The 20,287-nt window shown below is 45.7% G+C and overlaps 1 protein-coding gene across 1 annotated transcript in view; it reads left to right on the top strand.

The window, feature by feature from the left end:
* The first annotated feature begins 2,165 nt into the window (after positions 1-2,165).
* The window catches only part of LOC119385473 (uncharacterized), a 58,780-nt gene continuing 40,658 nt past the window's right edge, over positions 2,166-20,287 (top strand). The window contains exons 1-5 of the mRNA XM_049414003.1: positions 2,166-2,368; positions 9,289-9,353; positions 9,445-9,706; positions 10,974-11,205; positions 12,065-12,284. Coding sequence (XP_049269960.1) covers positions 2,166-2,368; positions 9,289-9,353; positions 9,445-9,706; positions 10,974-11,205; positions 12,065-12,284 — 982 coding nt within the window. The remainder of the gene's footprint in view (positions 2,369-9,288; positions 9,354-9,444; positions 9,707-10,973; positions 11,206-12,064; positions 12,285-20,287) is intronic.

The raw sequence follows: 20,287 nt of genomic DNA, 5'->3' as shown, positions 1-20,287 counted from the left end.
TATCGCATCCATATCTACACCGGCGGTTCTGTTGGGCCCAGTAGTTCAACCGCCGAAGTAATAATTTCGGCAAGATCTGTCAGAATACAGCAGAAGATGTATACTACGCAACATCAACTACCGCTGCTGAAATAGTAGCCTTTCGTGGAGCTCTTCAGTTTGTCACGGAAAAAACACCTAATTCGTGGTCTATCCTTTGTGATTGCAAGGCAGCCCTACAAAGTTTGTTTTCCGCTTCACGTCACCGCTCACATGAGCAGCTCAAGTGGACGCAGCTGCCCGATCTGCCCACGATGGCGTTAGCAGTGTCGCCATCCCGTTATCGAGATCTGACGCAGCAAAGCGCCTTCGTTTGCTAGCACCTCATTTAACGCTGGACCGGTGGAATTCACCGACTTTTACAAGTCCACGCCTGCATGCCTTAAACCCAGGTCTGCAATTACAGGTGCCAACTAACCTATCACGACGTGATTCTGCCTTGCTCGTCCGCATTTGTCTTGGAGTGGCATTCTCGAATGCATATTCATTCAACATTGGAATGCGCTGATAGCCCATTGTATGAACTCTACGGGTGCAGCGAAACCATCGCGCACCTTCTCTAAGAATGCGCCCGTTTCTACGCCCAAACAGCAGCCCTCTCAGCCGCATTGGGCCATCTAGACAACCGGGCTCTAACAGAGGACAAGATCCTAGGGCATTGCCTACCCGGTCTTCAGCGCGAGCGGCTAAAAGGGCGTTGCTGCGGTTTCTTCGGCAAACGGGACTCAACTAAATGTTATGACTGGTCTCACACAATGCTTCTAGACAGTGACTTAGCAGTGTCGTTACCGCCTCTCTCGTTCTCTTTCATTCTTTCGTGCCCCCTTTCCCCTTCCCCAGTACAGGGTAGCCAGTTTGAGTATATTCCTCATTAACCTGCCTGTCTTTCCTCTACGTACCTTTCTCTCTCTTCATCCACGCAGTTGCGTAACATAGTATTCTCTGCCATCACTATATCTATGGTCGATCTTCTGTAGTCAAGGATAAGCGGCTTCACCATCGGCAGCTCATCCTTGATTGAGGGTCTACCCGCTTGTGGCTCGTCTGTCAGGGACACATGAGCACTATGAAAGTTCCTCTTCCACCTCACAACCATGTCATATGATGGGCTTTCAACCCAGTAGACAGCTTTGATTTAGCCGTGTATTTGGCGTGCGCTGTTGCCCTTCGAATGGGGAAACTTTGTGACTTCGCTTTTTCTACCTTTAAGTTTGTGTAAACACATAGGTTTCCCGCCATGAGCACGCGTGGCGCTTGCTAACACTCCTAGGTTTATGCATGCAGAAATAACTAAGAGTGGCCGGGGAAAAGGACACCTGCCATAGCTGAAGTAGTAAATATCGCACTAGTATTTCGAAGGTAGTGGGCTATGTTGCTTGTTGGATGTTTCTCAGCAACCTAGCCCGAGCCAGCCCGGGGGGTCGCCCGTGAATTGGGTAATGCATTGTTGTAGAATCTAAATAGGTTTACAGAATGTAGCACTTTACAAGAAAATTGTTTCAGAAATAACTCAGTATTAACAGAAACAAAATAATACTAATAAGCCATGATGATCCAAACATATGTGATATAGATAACCTTCAAATTCCATTCTGTTGGCTCACGTAAAAAATCGCACACGTCATCACAAACGCTTCTGCTGCTAAAACCCAGCACGGTAGCTCCAGAGGGAAGAACCGTCGGGGTAGAATAATGTAAGCCGATCATTCGGGGGGTTTGATCTTGCAATACTTTTCATTGAGCTGTGAACCTTCGGCATCTTCAAGAGAACCAATGCTCAGACTCACTCTCAGTGCAATAAAGGCACAGCGTTTGACTGAGTCAAGTGAGGGTGTGAAGGTAAAAGTTCAGCGGGGGCACTCAGCGTTGCAGTCTGGTAACTGAAAATTCTGCCGTTCTAGTGCAGCTGGTATCCATCTTTACAAGGATAGGCCAGTTGTAGAAAATCGGATGGTCACAAAGGAGAATTAGCAAGGTTATCGAGCGTGGCAAACTTTCCGGCTCGCGCTGAATTGGCTGCGGAGGTCACATCAACGAAGACGAGGAAGAAGAACAGCGCAGTACGCTAACTCGCAGCCTCGCATTCTCCACGATGGGAAAGGCGATCTCTCGCTTATGGCGGAAGGATGAACCGCCAGGATTCGACGGGGATGACGCCCCGTGAGAAGGTGGCCGTGCGTACCGTGTGGAGCGCCTTCTGCAAAGAGCACCCGGACTACGGCGTCCTCCTCTTCAACGCGTACTTCCTGAAGTACCCCGATAACATCAAGCTGTTCAAGCATTTCAAGGGCAAAAGCCTCAGGACGCTCTCGACTGACCCCGAATTCAGGTGGGTGCAAGCCAGCGAAACGTCGCTACAGCTCTCACCCAAGGTTAGAGGCGGCGATTAAAAGCGTTTAGAATGATGTAAGCAGAGAAAGCTCCTCAGGCAGGTTACCTGCATCCTTAACCAGGTAAAGAAACACGTATTGCGAACCAACCAATATTTCTGTTTACTGAAATATGCTGAAACATTGCTGTAAAACTAAAAGCTATAATTTCGAAAAAGAACCAGTTTTTTTTTATTGAGGCTATTGTTTAAAATACGTACAGAAAATACATAAACGGAAACCCTTGAACTTTCGAGATCTGGAACTGTAAGTACAATAAACTGTGTCCCAAGGACGTAGGCTCCGCAGGAGAGTACATTTGACGCTGGCGAAATGGCAAACCGAGTGGCACGATGTTCGCATGTTACAACCAGTCACTCCAATGAAGAAAATGAATAGTGTAGACTCCTTTTAATTCAATATGTCAAAATATCGCTAAGAAGAACACAAGTTAGGAAATAGCTGGACAAAAAGGAGCGTCTGGAAGGCATTTATTTGGTCGAGGCGTTCATACCCCCAGATTTTTTTAAAATTTTATGTGTATGTATACATACATCCACACGTAGAAACAAACGCCTGAACTTACATAGCAGGTTGTTTAACACCCCCACCCCCTCTACCGAAAACAATTTCTGGCTACGCGGCTTCTCGTAAAGGGAGTCCCGCTAGTCTGAAGAAAAGTAAAACTAAAATCGGTTCCACGCATGTGAAACCTGCCGTCCTGCGCTAAAGTCGAGCCTCCACTACCTCTTTTTCGAAGCTCATGGTTTGCTGATCTTCGCTAGCGCGCCACTTGTGCTTCGGCAGCGCGCACAGAAAGATTATTAAGGCGAAAGCCTCAGATGCCTCATCAAGCAGAAGAATTGACCGGCGTCTCCCGTCGGTGGCGTCAACACGAGTGATGCAAGAAAATAACCATCACGTGCTGATGGTACCATATGGCATCACAGATCGCCAAAATTTGTGACGTCATCATGACGTGACATAGCGTGACATCACATGGTGACGTGATCACAAGATCCGTGGAAGTAAGCAGGGCGAAAAGCAAGACAACGCACACAGGGAGGATTGACAACGCGCTGCTTACTTTCACGGATACATACCAACGGGCCCAGCTAACAACACTTCTGTGATCACAACACATTGCTTATTCAAAGGTGTGCCGATCGCAGAGGCAGTGCACAACAAGATGAGGTGTAAAAAGCATACAATGCCTCTGATCCTGGAGGCATCCCAAAACCACGTAGATGCAGAAAGTTTTCGGAGGGGAGCGCGCGAGATTCAATAGATCGAAACCTTGGATGACAAAGGAATTACTCAGCCAAATCAAAAAACGAGATCGATTATATCAAGTTTTCTTCAAAACTAGAAACCCTGAGGCTCTTAAGGCGTTTAAGGAGATTAGGAACTCTGTTACAAAGCAGCTCCGGAGGTTTAAAAATGAATACCTACTACACCAGTTTAATATGACAGCGGGACGCTCTGCTAACATTTGGAAGACTCTAAATACAATGCTCGGGAAATCACAGGAACAAACAATTAAAATATTACAGAACGGCGTAGAGTTAATGGGTCGTGATTTGGCAAACAGTTTCAACGACTTCTTTCTTACCCTTGGCCATTCTTTAGATAATAATTCAGATATTACTTATACGAATTCTCACACAGAACAAACAATATTTCTTACACCGGTGTCTGACAATGAAGTTATCTCGTCTTTTATGGCATTAAGCAACAGTAAAGCCACCGATGTGTCGGGCATTCAAGTACAACCAGTGAAATATGTAATAGATATTCTAGCACCATTTCTAACGCACATATTTAACCAAAGTTTGTCATTAGGAATATTTCCACGTGACATGCAAATTGCTAAAGTGACAGCGGTATTCAAAAAAGGGGGATAAAAATGAAATGAGCAACTACAGGCCAATATCCATTTTACCAGTGTTCTCGAAAGGTTCCGAAAAAATAATTTTAGAGCACTTGTCATCTTTCGTAGACTGCCATAACCTTATGCATCCGGCGCAATTTGGTTTCCGTAAGAAGAAGTCCATCGAGCTTGCCCTCCTTGAACAAAGAGAACTTATATTAGAGAAATTTGAATGTGAGGAAATGGTGCTGGGTATGTTCTTAGATTTTTCAAAGGCTTTCAACCTTGTTAACCATAGCATTTTGTTGAGAAAATTGGAATTTTATGGTATTAGAGGCATAGCCCATTCATTTTTTCATCATATTTGAAACATAAAAGTCAATCAGTAATTGTTGCGGGAGAAAGATCGGATGAAAAACTGGTCAGATGTGGTGTTCCCCGGGGAAGTATCCTAGGACCATTCCTATTTTTACTTTATATTAACGAAATTCCTACGTTCGATGATACAGCCAAGTTTATTATATACGCAGATGACACCAGTCTATTTTTTTTCAGGGAAATCAGAAACACACCTAATTAATAAAGGTAATGAAGCGCTATCAAAACTAAGTTACTGGACGACTCAAAACCACTTAAAAATTAACATTAGCAAAAGTAAGGCAATATTGTTTGACCGCGGAACAAGAATGTTCAACTAGCACCATTAACGTTAAATAATGCAGAAATTGAGTTCGTACCATCAATAAGAGCTTTAGACGTCTATTTCAATTAGCACATGACATGGGATGGCCACATAAATTACCTAATTAGCAAACTATCTAGTACAATAGGTATGATGCGCCGTGTCTCTTTTGAATGCCCTATAAGCATCAACATGTTCTTATATAATGCTCTGTTCGTACCAATACTTAATTATGGATTGCTAGTTTGGGGTACTACAACGAAAGAAAACATTGACAAGCTCGCAGTTTTACAAAAACGAGTGATTCGATCAGCATGCAAGGTTTCATACAACTCACACACCAGTGACCTCTTTATAAAACACAACATTGTTCCGGTAAAGTCAATGTTTAACTATAATCTATGCCGGCAGTATAAATCTAGCTTAATGAAAAAACTAGTACACTACAAACGCTAGCAGGATTACAGGCTACCCTACTAAAGTATAATATACGCAAACCTGAAGAATGACAAATTAAGAAATGTTGCACTAACTATGGTCAACAAGTGCCTCGGTTCACGCTCCCGGCTTTATTAAATAGAATCAGTAAGGAGCAGCTTTTCAACATTCGGGAAACATCATTTAAAGAACTACGGAGAATTTTCACCACAATATGCTTATCATAAATATGCCTCATAAATAACGCCGTCTTTTTCTTTTTCGTATTTCGCTGTTTCTGAAAAGAAGAAATTCATTTTTTATGTTTTCTTTATTATGTCTATAAAAGCACGTTACTTCTTTTTTTATTGCATGAAGAATAGTCTTGTACAATATATTATGTGTACATATTTTTTTTGCATGAAGGATATTCATGTACAATATATTATGTGTACATTTCATTTTCCTGTTATTTTTATTTTTTTTTTCGTTCGTTACCACCTTTTTACGCTGCAGCACGTGTAGGGTGGCCAGGACACCCTCAAGCTGATTGTATAAGCTTTTTTCCCCTGGTCTCACACAACATTGTGTTGTAAATAAATAAATAAATAAATACATAAATAAATAAATAAATAAATAAATAAATGAATAAATAAATAAATAAATAAGAAGAAAAAAGAGATGGCTTTCGCCTTAGAGTCAACTAAGGTGGGTGCAAAAGGAACCGTGCGGGGTTTTAGCTCTGCGCCGGCGCAGACGTTCAAGAGAAACCGCGCGCTGGTTTTGGAGTCGTTCTGCCGCGGTTGTTTTTCTGGGCAGACGTAGGCTGAGCGGCACCAGCGAGAGCACGCGCGGGTCCTGCCGTAGCGGAATCCATGACGGGAAAGACCGTCTGAGGCGCGCCCTCTATTTTCTATAGTTCTTTCCCTTCTCCCTCCCCTGTCTCAGCACCTGGCGCGCGCTCAATGGCTCGCTTAGAGTTGCTGTATATGCTACCTTTAGGTAGCAGAGTTGCGCCAAGGTACGCCATATTGGGCTCCGAAGTTTTGCGGGAAAGCCACTCACCACCCGCGGAGCCGCGCTCGCGCGACAGAGTAAGTGTTGGTTTATGGCGGCGGTTTTGGACGCCCGCTTCGAACAGAATTGAGCATTGATGTCACCGGATCTACATCTTTCGTTGTAAATGACTGTGTAAAATGCCTTCGCTTGCCTTCAGGTAGCTTCGACGACCCAGTATTACGGATAGCTTAGCCTAGTTTTCCAGATCGCTTCCCATTTCTAACGACCCTAGGCCTAGCTAGAAGACCGGTGTAAACAAGTCTGCAAGATAAAAATTTTCCCTTTTCGTGCGCGGTTCACATTTATTTACTTTTATTGTTACTAGAAAAAGTAGTAATATTGCGTCGTGCGGGGATACAGGCGAGAATTCTCAGTTTTTCTTTATACTTTTTTAACGCATTCACTCTCCTCTAGGTGGCGCCACCGTCCCAGCTTGGGCACGTAAGCGCTATTCCGCTAAACTAAAACACGCTGTCCACAACGAACGTTAGCGGCACGGTAACGATATTCCCTTAACCCCCGCTATCACGCTAACGCTAAACTACAACAGTATATTAACAACAGCGCCGATGTCAACCGACCTTGAGCTGCCGGAATCTGCGGAGAGTCGGCGTCGCCTGCGAAGTGTTGGCAGTGTTGGCTTCTCCGTAGCGCAAAGGAGCCACCTATGACCACGTGACGGCGCTCAGCGAATAGCGTTGCTGGAATCACCGAAGCCAGAGCGAGCGGCGTCCGGAAAACAGCGGCGCAACTCTGCTACTTCAAGGTAGCATATACAGTAATTCTAGGCTCGCTCAACTTAGCGCGCCCCCCTAGCAAGCACTCCGTTTTCGTGAGGGGGTGGGATCTGTTGGCCCAGCGGTGAATCTGCGAGGGTGGCAGCTGTACGCGTGACGACGGCGCTCGCACCATCCACGGACATGGCTAGACCTTAAAGAGCTCCGCTGTTAAAACAAGCACATCTTCTGCCCTCAACAGTTGAAGTTCTGGGATGCTGGCGCGCACTCGTGATAGCGCGCTCCTTTCTTTGACGGCGTATTTGTCTTTTGCGCATTCTTGAAAAATTATGTGTGCTATGAGACGATGAAACGTGTTGTGTTAGCTAACAGTACCAACTCTACATTTGGTACACATATTGCCACGTGCGTTTAAAGGAAGCAAGACTGCAATGCCTTATCGTACTGTTTAGCCGCTTTAACACCGTTCTTGTTTGTTATCAAGCGTAGCCCTTCGGCAGCCTCAAGCCAGAATGTGACGTAAGACAAGATAAGCGATTGCCGCATGCCCCCCCCCCCCCCCTCCCAGGCAGTCTGACGCCCACCGTTCGGCCACGCGGTCGTCTACCATCCTCGTGTGATTCCTTCACTTTACTTTAGGGCAATAGTTAGCCCAATAAACGCTCCATGTGTTTATTGCCGACGTGGTCGCTGTTTTTGTCTATCTGGGCGCCGGCCAGCTCGCCTTCATATGAGGGCCAGCTTACCCTCGTAAGATTGTCCTACGCTTGCATCGTGATACAGCGCCGTACATTTGCCCAGCGTTTTTAGCAACATTATATGAGTAACTTCTGCATCCATTACTTGGTAGCTTGTACTAGCCGTTCATTTTTCGCGATATTGTGTACGTATGAATAAAGGTTACTCTTGTAATGAAAGTGTCATTTTTGTCAGTAACATATGCGCCATAGTTTCAGTGATTTCGAAGTTGGTGTGACAGAAGTGATATTTGCACAACTTCATCTACGTATATAAAATATACCGAGATGTGTATATACAGCCATGTTTTACTCGATGCCCCCGCCCCATGCCATGCCCCCTGCACCCGTTCCTGAGTAGAGCGTCGTCCCTCGTTTTCCTTCGCCTTAGCCACGCGAACGAGTACAGTGACACATCTCCGGGCCCGCGCACCTTGAACCACGCGAGGCTTTTTGTCGAGGTCGGAGGCCGCTGAAACTGAGAATAAAAATGCGAGAAACTAATAAAAGTAGAGAATAACCAACAAAAATAAAAGGGGAAAAGAAACAGTATAAAAAGTTACAAAAGAATACAATGAAGATTATCTATAGCCGGAGTTCGCGTCGCCAAAGCTGGAAAATAAAGGAACAGTTAAGTTATAAAAAACATAAAATACAAAAGAGAAGAAGGGTAAAGAATAAAATGAGCACTAAAATATTTGTGCAGCTTGGTCACAGAAGAGCTGGTGGACTAGAAGCAGAAGAGGAGGACGAAGAGAGCGCGTGCCGGTTCATGAAGATGAAAAACCGCCGGCTCTTTGGTCAATTAGTTCCCCCATTTTGGGTTTGAGCCAATTGCAAGGAACAAGCATGCAGGCAAGCAAACGTAACCCACAGCAAGTTATAGTTTGCCGTGTTTCTACGCCACACGGCAAATTATAATAATAATTGTTGGGGTTCAACGTCCAAAAATCACAATATGATTATGAGAGACGTCGTAGCGAAGGGCTCCGGATATTTAGGCCGCCTGGTGTTCTCTAACGTGCGGCTAAATCCAAGTACACGGGCCTCAAGTATGTTCGCCTCCTTAGAAAATGTGGCCGCCGCGCCCGGGATTCGATCGCGCGACCTGTGGGTCAGCAGTGGAGTACCATAACCACTAGACCACCGTGGTGGGTCCGCAAACTATAATTGCTATACTGCACTATACATGGTTTTGCTTTGACTCTTTTTTTTACGGCGAAGCTGTGTATGGCTAGGCGAAACAAAAATCCGTCTGTCCGCATGTTTTTAGGAACTTCTTCATTGGCTGCGCTGTCGGTGACGTCGTTCTCTTCGTCGTACACAAGCGCGTGCACCATTGGCTGCGCCGTCAGTGACGTCGTTCACTTGGTCGCAGCCGTGCCGCCGAGCGCGTGCGCAGCACTTTCAACTTCCAACTTCAACATGGCCAGGCCACGGATCGTAAGAACTCCAGAACAGCAGACAACCTTCTAAGAGCAGCGCCAACAGAAGAACCGTGAGAGAACTGGTGTTCGCTGGGCCGATGCTGCAGTCCGGTCACAAGTACCGACCCGGGTGGCCGAACGCAAGAAGCGACTGCGTACCGAGAATCCGGCAGCCTGCCAAGCCGCGCTAAATCGTGGAGCGAAACGCAAGCGCCAATGGCGGGTGGATGCTGCTAACCACGACGCCGAGCTAACACGAGAGATCGAACACAAGCGACAACGGCGGGCCGAGGAGACGGCGGTACAGGCAGAGCAGCGTCAACGAGGCAATGGGGGAAACGCGATCGCCGGGGCCAACGCCCGCTTTCGGTGGGAGTTTCTCGAGCGGCACTTTGGTTCCGTCCGGATGAAACCACTGCTAAGCACCGGGGCCGCACGTTTCAGTTTCGCTCGTTAACCATCTGTACGGAGCGCTGGGGCGGTGATTTTTCTACCTTCTCTTTTGTGTATGTTGCTTTATATCTCTTTCTATCTCTGTCTATTTCTTCCTGTGTTTTTCTTTCTTCTCTTCCTTCTCTTTTCTCTTGATCCTTCGCTTTTGTATGCCTTTATCTATCTGTCTCTGTGCGCAGTCGGTCTTTCGCCTTTTATCTTTTTATCTATTTCTTCCACTTGTTATTTCTTTTACGATCAACATCTCTCGGTAGTAAGTCTCTCACCTTCAATCTTTTTCTGTGCTGATTTGTTGCTTTCTAACTCTTTCTCTCTCTGTCCATTTCTTTCTCCGAATTTTTCTTTTTTTTTCCCGATTTCATTCTGTGTGTTTGTGTTTGTATGTCTCTCTGTGTGTAGTCGGTCTCTCGCCTTCTATATTTTTCTCCGTTATCCTTGCCCATTTCTCTCTCACGCCTCTCTCCTTGTACTCCTTCTCCCATCCTCCTTTCCCTTCACCTACCCCTGACACCTCTTCTTCTCACCCTCACTTCTCTCCTTCACCACCTTGGTGTACTATACTACACAAGGCTTTGATAGCTGAATGGTTAGCACGCTCGCATTCGGATCGTGGATACGCGAGTTCGAATTTTCGCCCAGAAGTCTCTCATTCTATTTCTTTATTTCTTTCTCTCTATTGTTCTTTTTCTTTCTCTCTTCTGTACTCGCTCTGTCGTCGATCAAGTCATTGCATCCCTCACCGCACAAATCGGCATCTCGTCTTCTGGTAGTAAAGCAGAAGAGGAAGAAGAGGAAGGCGATAAAGAAAAGGACGAGGATGGCGCCTGCCGGTTCATGATGATGATCCTATCTACGACACACGGCCAATCTCGACCTTAACAGCTATGCTGCAAACAAAAGAGCAGTTTGTAAGTCTAGTACATACATTTCTCTCGCAAATTATTTGCCGAAATATATTGCCGAAACAAAAAAAAAAACACGCGTACAGCTGCTGTCACATTTCGCACGAGCAAGTATCCTTATCAGCTGCCGCTTTTTGTCCGCTACATCGCTATACTTCTTGGTACAATGACAGAAATCTTGGCCAGTGTTTTAGAAGTCGTAGCGCTAGGCATAAAGGCTAAAGCACATCATTATTTCAAGTGATATATGTGTGTCACATATGCCGATTCGCACATCGCAGTGCGCACTGCAGCCTCGTCGGCGAGGAGATCACGAGCATCATCGAGGCGCTCGACGACGTACCCAGGGTGCTCGAGATTCTTAAGAAAAACGCTCTCTTCCACCATAGCCTGCGTGGAGTGACGCCCGCGCACTTCACCAGCTTCGGCCAAGTGGTCATCGACGTCCTGACGGCCAACCACGAGGACCTCATGACGCCGGCCACCGACAACGCCTGGAAAAAGTTTTTCGAGGTGAGCAATTGAAGCATCATCCAAAAAATATTCCGTATAATATTAATCCTGAGCACCTATAAATTTCAGGAAATGGTCACCTGCCCTTGCATTCATAGTTTCATAGAAGACGCAATCATCTGCGTAGAGTGTTATTTTAGATGAGATGCTATGAGGTAACTCAATAACGAAAAGTAAAAATAATAAAAGGCCTCGAACGGATCTCTGAGAACACCGGAGGTGACGTCAATCAGAGATGAATCTGTCGAGCTCAAAGAAACGAACTGTGAGCGCGAATGAAGAAAACTGGCTATCCAAGACACAATACGAGGGTTATCGAGAATGACGTTTAGTTTTAAGAATAGCTTAGAATGAATGACGGAATCAAAAGCTTTGGAGAAATCAATGAAAATGGCATCTATTTGGCTACCTTGGTATAAGTTATAAGCCGCGTCATGCCTGAAATCGCCTAATTGTGTTAGTGTACTATAAAAGCGACGCAAATCATGCTGAGCTGATGATGGGATATTCTCAGAGTCAAAGAATTCGTTTATGTGTTTGTGAATGATGCGTTCTAACATCTTGCAAGAATACCCCCCCTCCCCGCCTGCGCCTGTCCTCATACGTCATTAGGTTTGTCCAGCATTTCGTCTTCATGTTACGGCTCATGACTACCTTACACCTCATCTATGAAAATGTTTCGAACAAATGTTTGCCAAACGAAAAAGCATCTTTGTGTGGCAGTCTGTCACGCAACCTTCATTTTATCAATTTTTTTTTCGATCGCCATAATCACTTAGAGCTGAGTATCAATAACACATTAGCTATGTCGCCGCCTGCGAACACTTCCTTCAATCTACCGTTCTGTTCGCATGTGCAGTTCGTTGTGTCCTTCATAACCGTGGCGTATGAGAAATCCAGCAAGAACGTAATGGGCTCGACGGCCAGCAGCTACAAGGTGGCGACAATGTCTACGTTCTACGGCGCCCATCCACGAGGCACTGTCTCTTCAACTGGACTGAACAAGGCGGCTGCCTCCGATGCGACGGCTAGAGGTGCTGGCGGCCGCAGGGCCAGTGTCACCGATGGAAAGGCTGCAGGTGAGACAGCACAATAATCGCGGTTCTTCGGTGAGAGAGTACATGTTTATGAAGATTAAGGCGCGAACTGGCGCGAAAATAAGTAAAATAAATAGACAAGCACTCGTCAACTTGCTCTGCTTGCAGCGTCTGCTAATTATTCCTCCTTCGTCTTCTCCTGTAGCACTGCTTTGGCGAGAAAGGCCCCTGCAGTATATGTCGCCGCTAAGCACTGGGCGTTGTGAGCGCAAAACGGCTTCGATTGGGACGTTTATTCCAATGATCAGTGCGTAACACTGTGTATGCTCTGATTTGCTGCAGCGCCACCGTAGATTATCAAACGAATATCGCCCTATGGATCTCACACTGTACACACCGTTATATGAGGACAATTGTTTAGCATCCGCAAGGATTCTATCGCTGGCATCGAAAATGGAAATACACCAATCATACTAAATAATCACAGCCTAAAGACACGCGATCAACATCACACAATCAGTATAAGCACCACCGCAGTGTGCCTGAAAAATTTATTTTAGGTAGTTATGTTAAAATCTAAACCCGCGATAGGTCAGGAAATATTGATTGTATGATAGAACTATTATGCGCACCACATTGCAGGATGAGTTCTCGGCTGTGTACGTCTGAAGTTATTATTACATATATGATGTCACTTCACGATTAAGTAATACTCTCAGAAAACAGCCCACTACAGAAGCTGAACGTGCAGAGAAAACAAATTTCACATGGGAATCATCAACCAGATCGTCAAGACACTTTGGAGCACTACTCGCTGAATGGCCTTGTGTGCTTCAAGAGCTTCGATGGCGCTAGAGAGTCAGAAGACAATGTAAAGTACATGCAGCCTCCTACGAAAGCGAAATTAGTGTCTGCGCCAAGTGTCAATAAAGCGCTACATACGCAGAAAAATGAATGTAATGTCTCGGGTCGCTCTATACGTTCACGTTTGACCTCCAGAAGTATCTTTAGCGTAATAGCGCGGAAAAACGTCAGAGACCAGGAAGCGAACGACAGTCACTTTCGTCCTTTCTGTCGCCATTACGCTAAATATCGTGCAATACCATCTAGCCCGAACCGCTACCCTTCTTCAGGAAAAGCACTTTTTTGAAAACATGCATATTCCACCCAGGTTGGACGGCACCAAAATGGGACAACACACACAAGCGCAGATTATCAATGCGTGATTTAGCGCAAACTACACAGAAAGCATATTTTCTTGTCCCGTCGTCATACAGGTCACCGTAACTTCGAATTTGCCAACGAGCCCAGCTATGAAAACCTATGCTTATGCAAGACCGATAAAATGCCGTGGGTGAAGACCTTGTGTACTGCTCTACGTTTGGTACCCGCCTCCCTTTGTATATGGAGTTTAATATTCATTTAGGCCAACAAGTTTATAACATGGCGCACAGAAATCGCCTCTAACATGTGCTGCTAATAGCCATGATGATTTCGAAATTAGGCAACGCTGTCCTAACAGTTCTCAGATCCACGTACCTGTACTCTCTTGCCTTGTAGAGAGACGCCCAAGAACGCCCACGTGAGCAATTCGCAATCATTCTCATCCGGCATTTTCTCCCACATCATCGCGATATTAATAGTAACATGATTCTAGGCACGCATTCTCTGGACAAAACGCCAATAGCGTTTGGAATTGACATACCCAGTGACCACACCCGAATAACAAAAAAAGACGAGAACACTTTTTCGCAAAGAGAACTAAGCGATGTGCCTACCATACGTGACCATCGCTGAGTTTATTTAAGCCCCTTGAAATTTAGCGAAATCAAACGCACCCCAGCCTAGGAGCGCATCGCAAGCTCTTTTTCTTGGCTGAGCATCGAGCAGCATACAGCGATTGCTCAGCCATTCAGAGTATCATTTTATCTGGCGTTCGCGAATGCTTTTTATGTATGCTGCAAAATAATATTAAAGAAATCATTTCCAAATGAACTGATTAGAGCAGGCGACAGAAATAACGCGGCCGGAACCAACCAGCATACTCTGAGTGAAAACGACAAAAAGGCGTTTTTTTTTCTCGAGAGCACATCTCTACACTGAAAACTTGTTGCACATACATTACAAATGTCCCCACATCCCCGAAGGGAATTGTGAGGAAATGCGAATGCATTTCTTGCGCCGAGAGTACACGGCGTAGTAATTTTAATGGCGTAAATCATTGACGAGACGAGGATTTGTACCGTAACCATTTATTTACACATTCATCAGCACCTGTTTGTGTTGTCATTGTACCTGACGGCCATAATCACAGCATTGTGGTCGCTAAAGTGTACAGTCAAAGGGTCTTTGAAAAGCATGCGCACGTCACAGTTTCGGGTAAAGGCGAGAACGGTCGAGAGTGAGGCGCGAGCGGACGGGAGAGTGGTGCGCAGGGAGGAGAGAGAGCGAACGGCGAGAGAAGGAGCGGCAAAGCACTGCACCTACCCTCTCCTACACTCTCTCGCACCACATGCTCCGGTTGCTAGGGGCGAGGATAAGTGTGCGCGCCCGCAGCTGTTGCTATGGGAGAGGGAGTGAGAGCGGAGAGATAACACCTGCCGGCGCGCGGACAACGCCGGATGCCTTACATAGCCCGACTGACTAAGAAATGCATTCGCATTTAAAATGTCAGGCGAGGGGCCACAGCAACCGTTAGACCTGCTGCTGTATATATAGACTATAATAGGAGTGTTAAGTAGACGCCAGGCTTAACCTTTCGCAACCTTGAGTTGTAATTGAGCCAATACGCATGGGGAATGCAGACAGAGATATTAAAAATATGGTATCTCCAGGATTCACCAAATTGTTGTCCTTCACCCACTGACTGCTCACTGTGGTCGTACAAATAGTACTGCTTTCAGGCGCATTAGGCATGATAAACAACAACGCACGAGTTACTCAGAAGGCGTTCAATGGCCATTGCTGTCTTCATGACAAGCGCTACACCATTCTCGACACAGTCATTCGCTCGTGACAATGCACACTCGCGCCTTCTCTACCGCCGCATTGCATCGGATATGTGAACGCGTTGGCGCCTGCCGTGGACAGGCTCGTCGACCGTCAACCCGATCCCTACCCCTTCTACAACATATCAAGTCAAGTATCAGCCTATGTAGACGACGTGAACAGCGGAGTAGCTCTGAAAAGCATGCGAGCACCAGTGATTGTGTTGGAACGTATCCTGACCCGCGCATAAATATATAGCCGATGCTTCCGATCCGCTGATAAGATTTTCGATATTAGTCTCGCCGCTGTTCTTGTATTTTGATTGGGCTTTGTTTTGCTGCGCATAAGTTGTCGCAACAAAGATTTCGCAACACAGAAGGTTAAGTACGCTGAAAGCAAAATAAAGCATGTGCGAGTGGCCACTTCAAGCCGCCCCCGCAATGCACTATCGGAACGTGTATCGTGCTCCGATAGTGCAGTACAGATTGCGTATTGGGCTTATCATTCTGGTGATAATTATCGAAGACCCCCGTCAGATACTGTGTATTTCATGTGAGTCATCATGTTGGTGGTGTGCGTCTGTTTCAGTACAGTTACATGCGTCATGAACCATTTTTCCAATAATCATTGAATCACCTCAGCGTGGGAATTTATTGCGTCACGAATCAATTGCCGCAAAAATTCTCGAATCTGTCAAGAGCCAGCGGAGTTACAGGACTTTTTCGCGCGGTTTAAGCCCTGTTTTTCTTCTCTCGTCCCGACGTCCGCGCTGGAAGCTAAGCAGGGAGGGACGGTACAAGAGAATTAAGTACCGTCAGCATTCCCCTTGAGTGCGCGTGAAGAAACGCGATCACTCTCTCTCTCTCGTTATTTTTGAGCGCAATTGTCGCTCACTGTGTATTGCAAGCATAATATGGAGCACTGCGCAATATCAGGGACAATGCGCTTGTTGCAACGAGGAGGCGGCATTTGATGAAAACAAACGCATCTGATGCAAACACCGCACTTGGTTTATGTCGGATATTGAGCAATAGCATGCTACCCGCTATTCCACATCGAACAGCGGGCACCGGCAGCTCCTATGAGAGTGAGCACAGGCCTCTGTATGAAAGGAGGGCGCCTGAGTAAATGGCAACTTGTAAGGTATCCTTGTCGCGCACAGCTACAAGGCTTAATGGCAGACATGTTCATAGCAATGTCTCATATCCACTAATACGCAGTATGTGTTTTCTTGCTAAGCCTGAGAGGTGGTTCCTGACCCTTTTAAAAATTTATTGCAATGTCAAATATATAGACACTGGCGACGGATTTGCTCCGTCGCCGTCATGTCCCGTATATGTATATATATAAAAAAGCCAGAAGAACAATAAATCTTGAGAAAAAAATGCGAAGTGAGCGACCGGCGATTCGTACCTGCGACCTCTCGCTAAACAGAGCGCAGCCTTAGCCGACTGTACCACGCGTCATCTTTTTTTTTCTTTCCTCACACAAGTATTTTCACACACTATTCGTCAACGAGGTAAGAGTACAATGATACACCATCAGCTGTTAGCTGACTGCTTGTTAAACCTTTGGCATGCGTAACAACGACTCCACTCTGGGAACCCGCTCCGGTACATCCATCTGTACTTTCTTCATTTCAACAAAACGAGACACAAATTCGCGAAAGTGATCGCGAACAGGTCTGACTTCCACATCGGCATTGTGAAAGGCCGTTCGGGTTTGCCATATAGTATACAGGCCCAGGAGCATAATAAGGTTGTAAGGTACGCAATCTTCATTTTAAATGGAGAGAAACCGGATTCCTTGTGTATTTAACGGTAACTTCTTTTTTAGAGTTTTTTGTAATATGTCCCAGAAAAACATCCCCCTTCCAGCAGTCCATGAAAACAAGTTCAATGATCTCCATTTTTTTGCATAGGAAACATTCTGTGCTCCATGGTACAAATAATCCTTTATCTTCCAACCATATTTTAACTGATAAAGTGCCGGTGTGCAATTTAAAGCAGAATGTTGTAACTCCTGCCGCTCCGAGCACTCTTTCCACGCGTTTAAGTACATCTTGGTCTGGGCCTGCAGAATATAGCTCACGGTACAACAGCACAAGCAATATAATATCAACAAGGCTTTTATACAATTTTCTAATTTTCTACGTGACACCTTAGTCAAGTATTCAAACGAAAAACGCACTGACAAGGAATTGAAGGATGAAACGACTTATTTAAGACCTTATGGGTCCTTGCACACTTTGTGACGGAACTATAAATCCCGGTAGGACTCTACACAGCCTCAGTTGTATCACTGTCCTCAGAAAAGGGTCATTGGTATCGCGGAGGAATATTAAACGATTGACGAGTTGACGTATGTACATACGAGCTAAACCAAGCCCCCGACCTGGTACTTTCCTGAAAAGATTCGTGCGACTTGATTTTTCCCAGACAGTGCTCCAAATGAAGACGGCAAATATTCTGTGTATTTTTTGTACGTTTATTCTACTGCAATGTAACACTTGCATTACGCACCATAGCTTGCTTACTAGAAACAAGTTGCACGTTGTGGCCCACGCTAGTATTGACATACCCCAACCCTTCCATTTGTCCGTCTTATCTCGTAACACCTCTGTTTCTTTTTCCAATATGACTCGCTCTCACTGTAGTTCTCCAGCGGCACTCCTAAATACTTTACTGGCATTTCTTGCCACTGAATGTTCATAAAATACCTTCCTGGTGTGACGTCCCATTCCCCATGCCAGAAAGCAAGACATTTATCCCAATTTACGGCGCTACCGCTAATTTGACAGAAACTTTTCACGGCAGCGACGGCATGCATTATACTATCATAACTGGTACAGAAAGCTGCGATGTCATCAGCGTAAGCAAGAATGCTAACCTCGGCCTTATGTAAATGAAATCCGCGTATCGAGGTGTTCTTATTTACGCTTAAACAGAATGCCTCAATAAAAATAGCGAATAGTAGGGGCGATAGTGGGCATCCCCGTCTTACTAATCGAAGCACCGGTATACGCTCACCCACTGATTTATTTATTATCTGTCTTGTTGTGCATCCTGTGTAAGCCATTCGCATATCAAACTGCCGACGTTAACATATTCAAGTATTGAAAGAAGCAGGTCATGTGGCACACGGTCAAATGCTTTCTCAAGGTCAATTTGCAACATTGCAACATTGAGATTCATCGGCCCACAGCACTCAATGATTGATCGTGCTTTGTGTATGTTAGTCATTATTTTCCTTGCCTTTGCCCCGCAAGTCTGGTGGGGGCCAATTAGTTCCTTCATAGCTCTCTGTCATCTCTTTGCCAATACTTTCATTAATATCTTATGCTCTACGTTAGTTAGGCTAACTGGTCTAAATGCCGTCACACTTTGTAATTTCATCGGATCTTCTGTTTCGGTATTAAAACCGTGCGAGCTGTACCACGCGTCATGCGTCTGCCACCATGCTAACGGCGAGCTATTTATATATACCATTTACCGCTGGCGGTAAGCAGATCCAAAAATGCTCCAAGCCGGGTGAGTTCATCATTCTAAAAGGTTCACTCCGACTTAACACAACACAACATCATTCTCATAGCAGATCAGGAGGTGCTTCAGCATGTTCTATGACTCGCGAGATGGCGCGAAGGGCGCGCTTTAAAGCAACGCTCCAAGATCTTTATTTTTTTTTTAATTTCAAAACTGCCCTTGAGACGCGCACGCCAAAGTCGCCCCTTTCTGTACCCACTCGCGATATGGAACACCAAGCACACATTATGTCGTACGGCACCGCGCGGCAGGATTTGCAAAGGGATCACTCTATGCGGCGCAGTTTTAAAGAATAAAACAGAGAAATATTAGAGAGCGTTCGGTTGTGCATAGACGACACTTCCAGCGCGCTGCTCAAACACAAAGAAGTAACAACACTGACAGTTGTTAGTTCGCGCTTGTTCTGTGTATACCTGTGTGTTCTTTTCGAGCGTCCTTCTTTGTGCTTGAGCAGCACGCTGCAAGTGTCGAGCTGTAACAGTTACTTGTTCGCACTTGTCCGGTGTGTGTTCTTCTTGTGCGTTCTTTGTGCTTGAGCGCCGCGCAGTAAATTTGAAGCTGCTTGTCGTTATACTTGTGACATTCCAATTTCTTTCTATGGAATTCTTTGCTTCGCCCTTACGGCGAAACTATGTCTTTTTTACAATAGCAGTCATTAATAAGCTTCCCAAATCTACAAGTAGACAATCTCGCCCGTCCTCCAGCGTTTTGTTCTCTAAGTGAAACCCAAGATGGCTCTTTATAAACCTATTTTATATGCATTGTTTTTCTTCACTTTACAATTTGCAGTCGCTAGCCGTCTTTCTTGCACATTGTGACGGATGTAATGAGCACATCAGCGTACACAATGCCACCTACTTTGTCATCAGTTGACATTGCCATCTTTTACAGCCGTTTTTCTGGCATTCGAGTTTGAGGAGTCAGAGCGCTATGTTGCGGAGATATAACGCGTCTTCCGCTTGCGAGGGTGTACACGTCCCCCCTTAGAATTGTAATATAGCGTTTCACGCGCCAAAACCATGATGTGGTTATGTGGCACGCCGTATTGGGAAACCCTCGATTAATTTAGACCACCTGGTGATTATGAAACTGCACCGAAATCTAAATGCACGAGCGTTCCTGCATCCCGCCCTCATGGTAATGTGGCCCACGTGGCCAAGGAACGAACCAGTGCCATTGAACATAGCAGAAGGACGCCTCACCTCTTAAGCTACCATGGCAGCCGCACTCTAGTGTGCTGTCCTCTGCGACCCGCTTCGCACCATGTTGCTACGTTAACTTCACGCATTATAAGTCGCACGACGTACAGGAGAGCAGGTATTATTTGTGTCCAAGAGCGTTAACCTTCACCTCCCGTCTGTCTGCCTCCCCTCCTTGACAGACTGCGCTCGCTGCCTCGGTCCCTTCATTGGATACCGCGACATGCATAAACGCGAATGCCATTCCTGACATGAAACCGACGGGTTCTCTTTGTTATGTATATAGGAAGAATTCGAAATGCCCATAGACTGTCGC

Source organism: Rhipicephalus sanguineus, chromosome 3 (genome assembly GCF_013339695.2).
Source record: "Rhipicephalus sanguineus isolate Rsan-2018 chromosome 3, BIME_Rsan_1.4, whole genome shotgun sequence".
Lineage (NCBI taxonomy): Eukaryota > Metazoa > Arthropoda > Arachnida > Ixodida > Ixodidae > Rhipicephalus > Rhipicephalus sanguineus.
The sequence above is the reverse complement of the archived record's forward strand: the minus strand, read 5'-3'. Positions and strand labels throughout refer to the sequence as shown.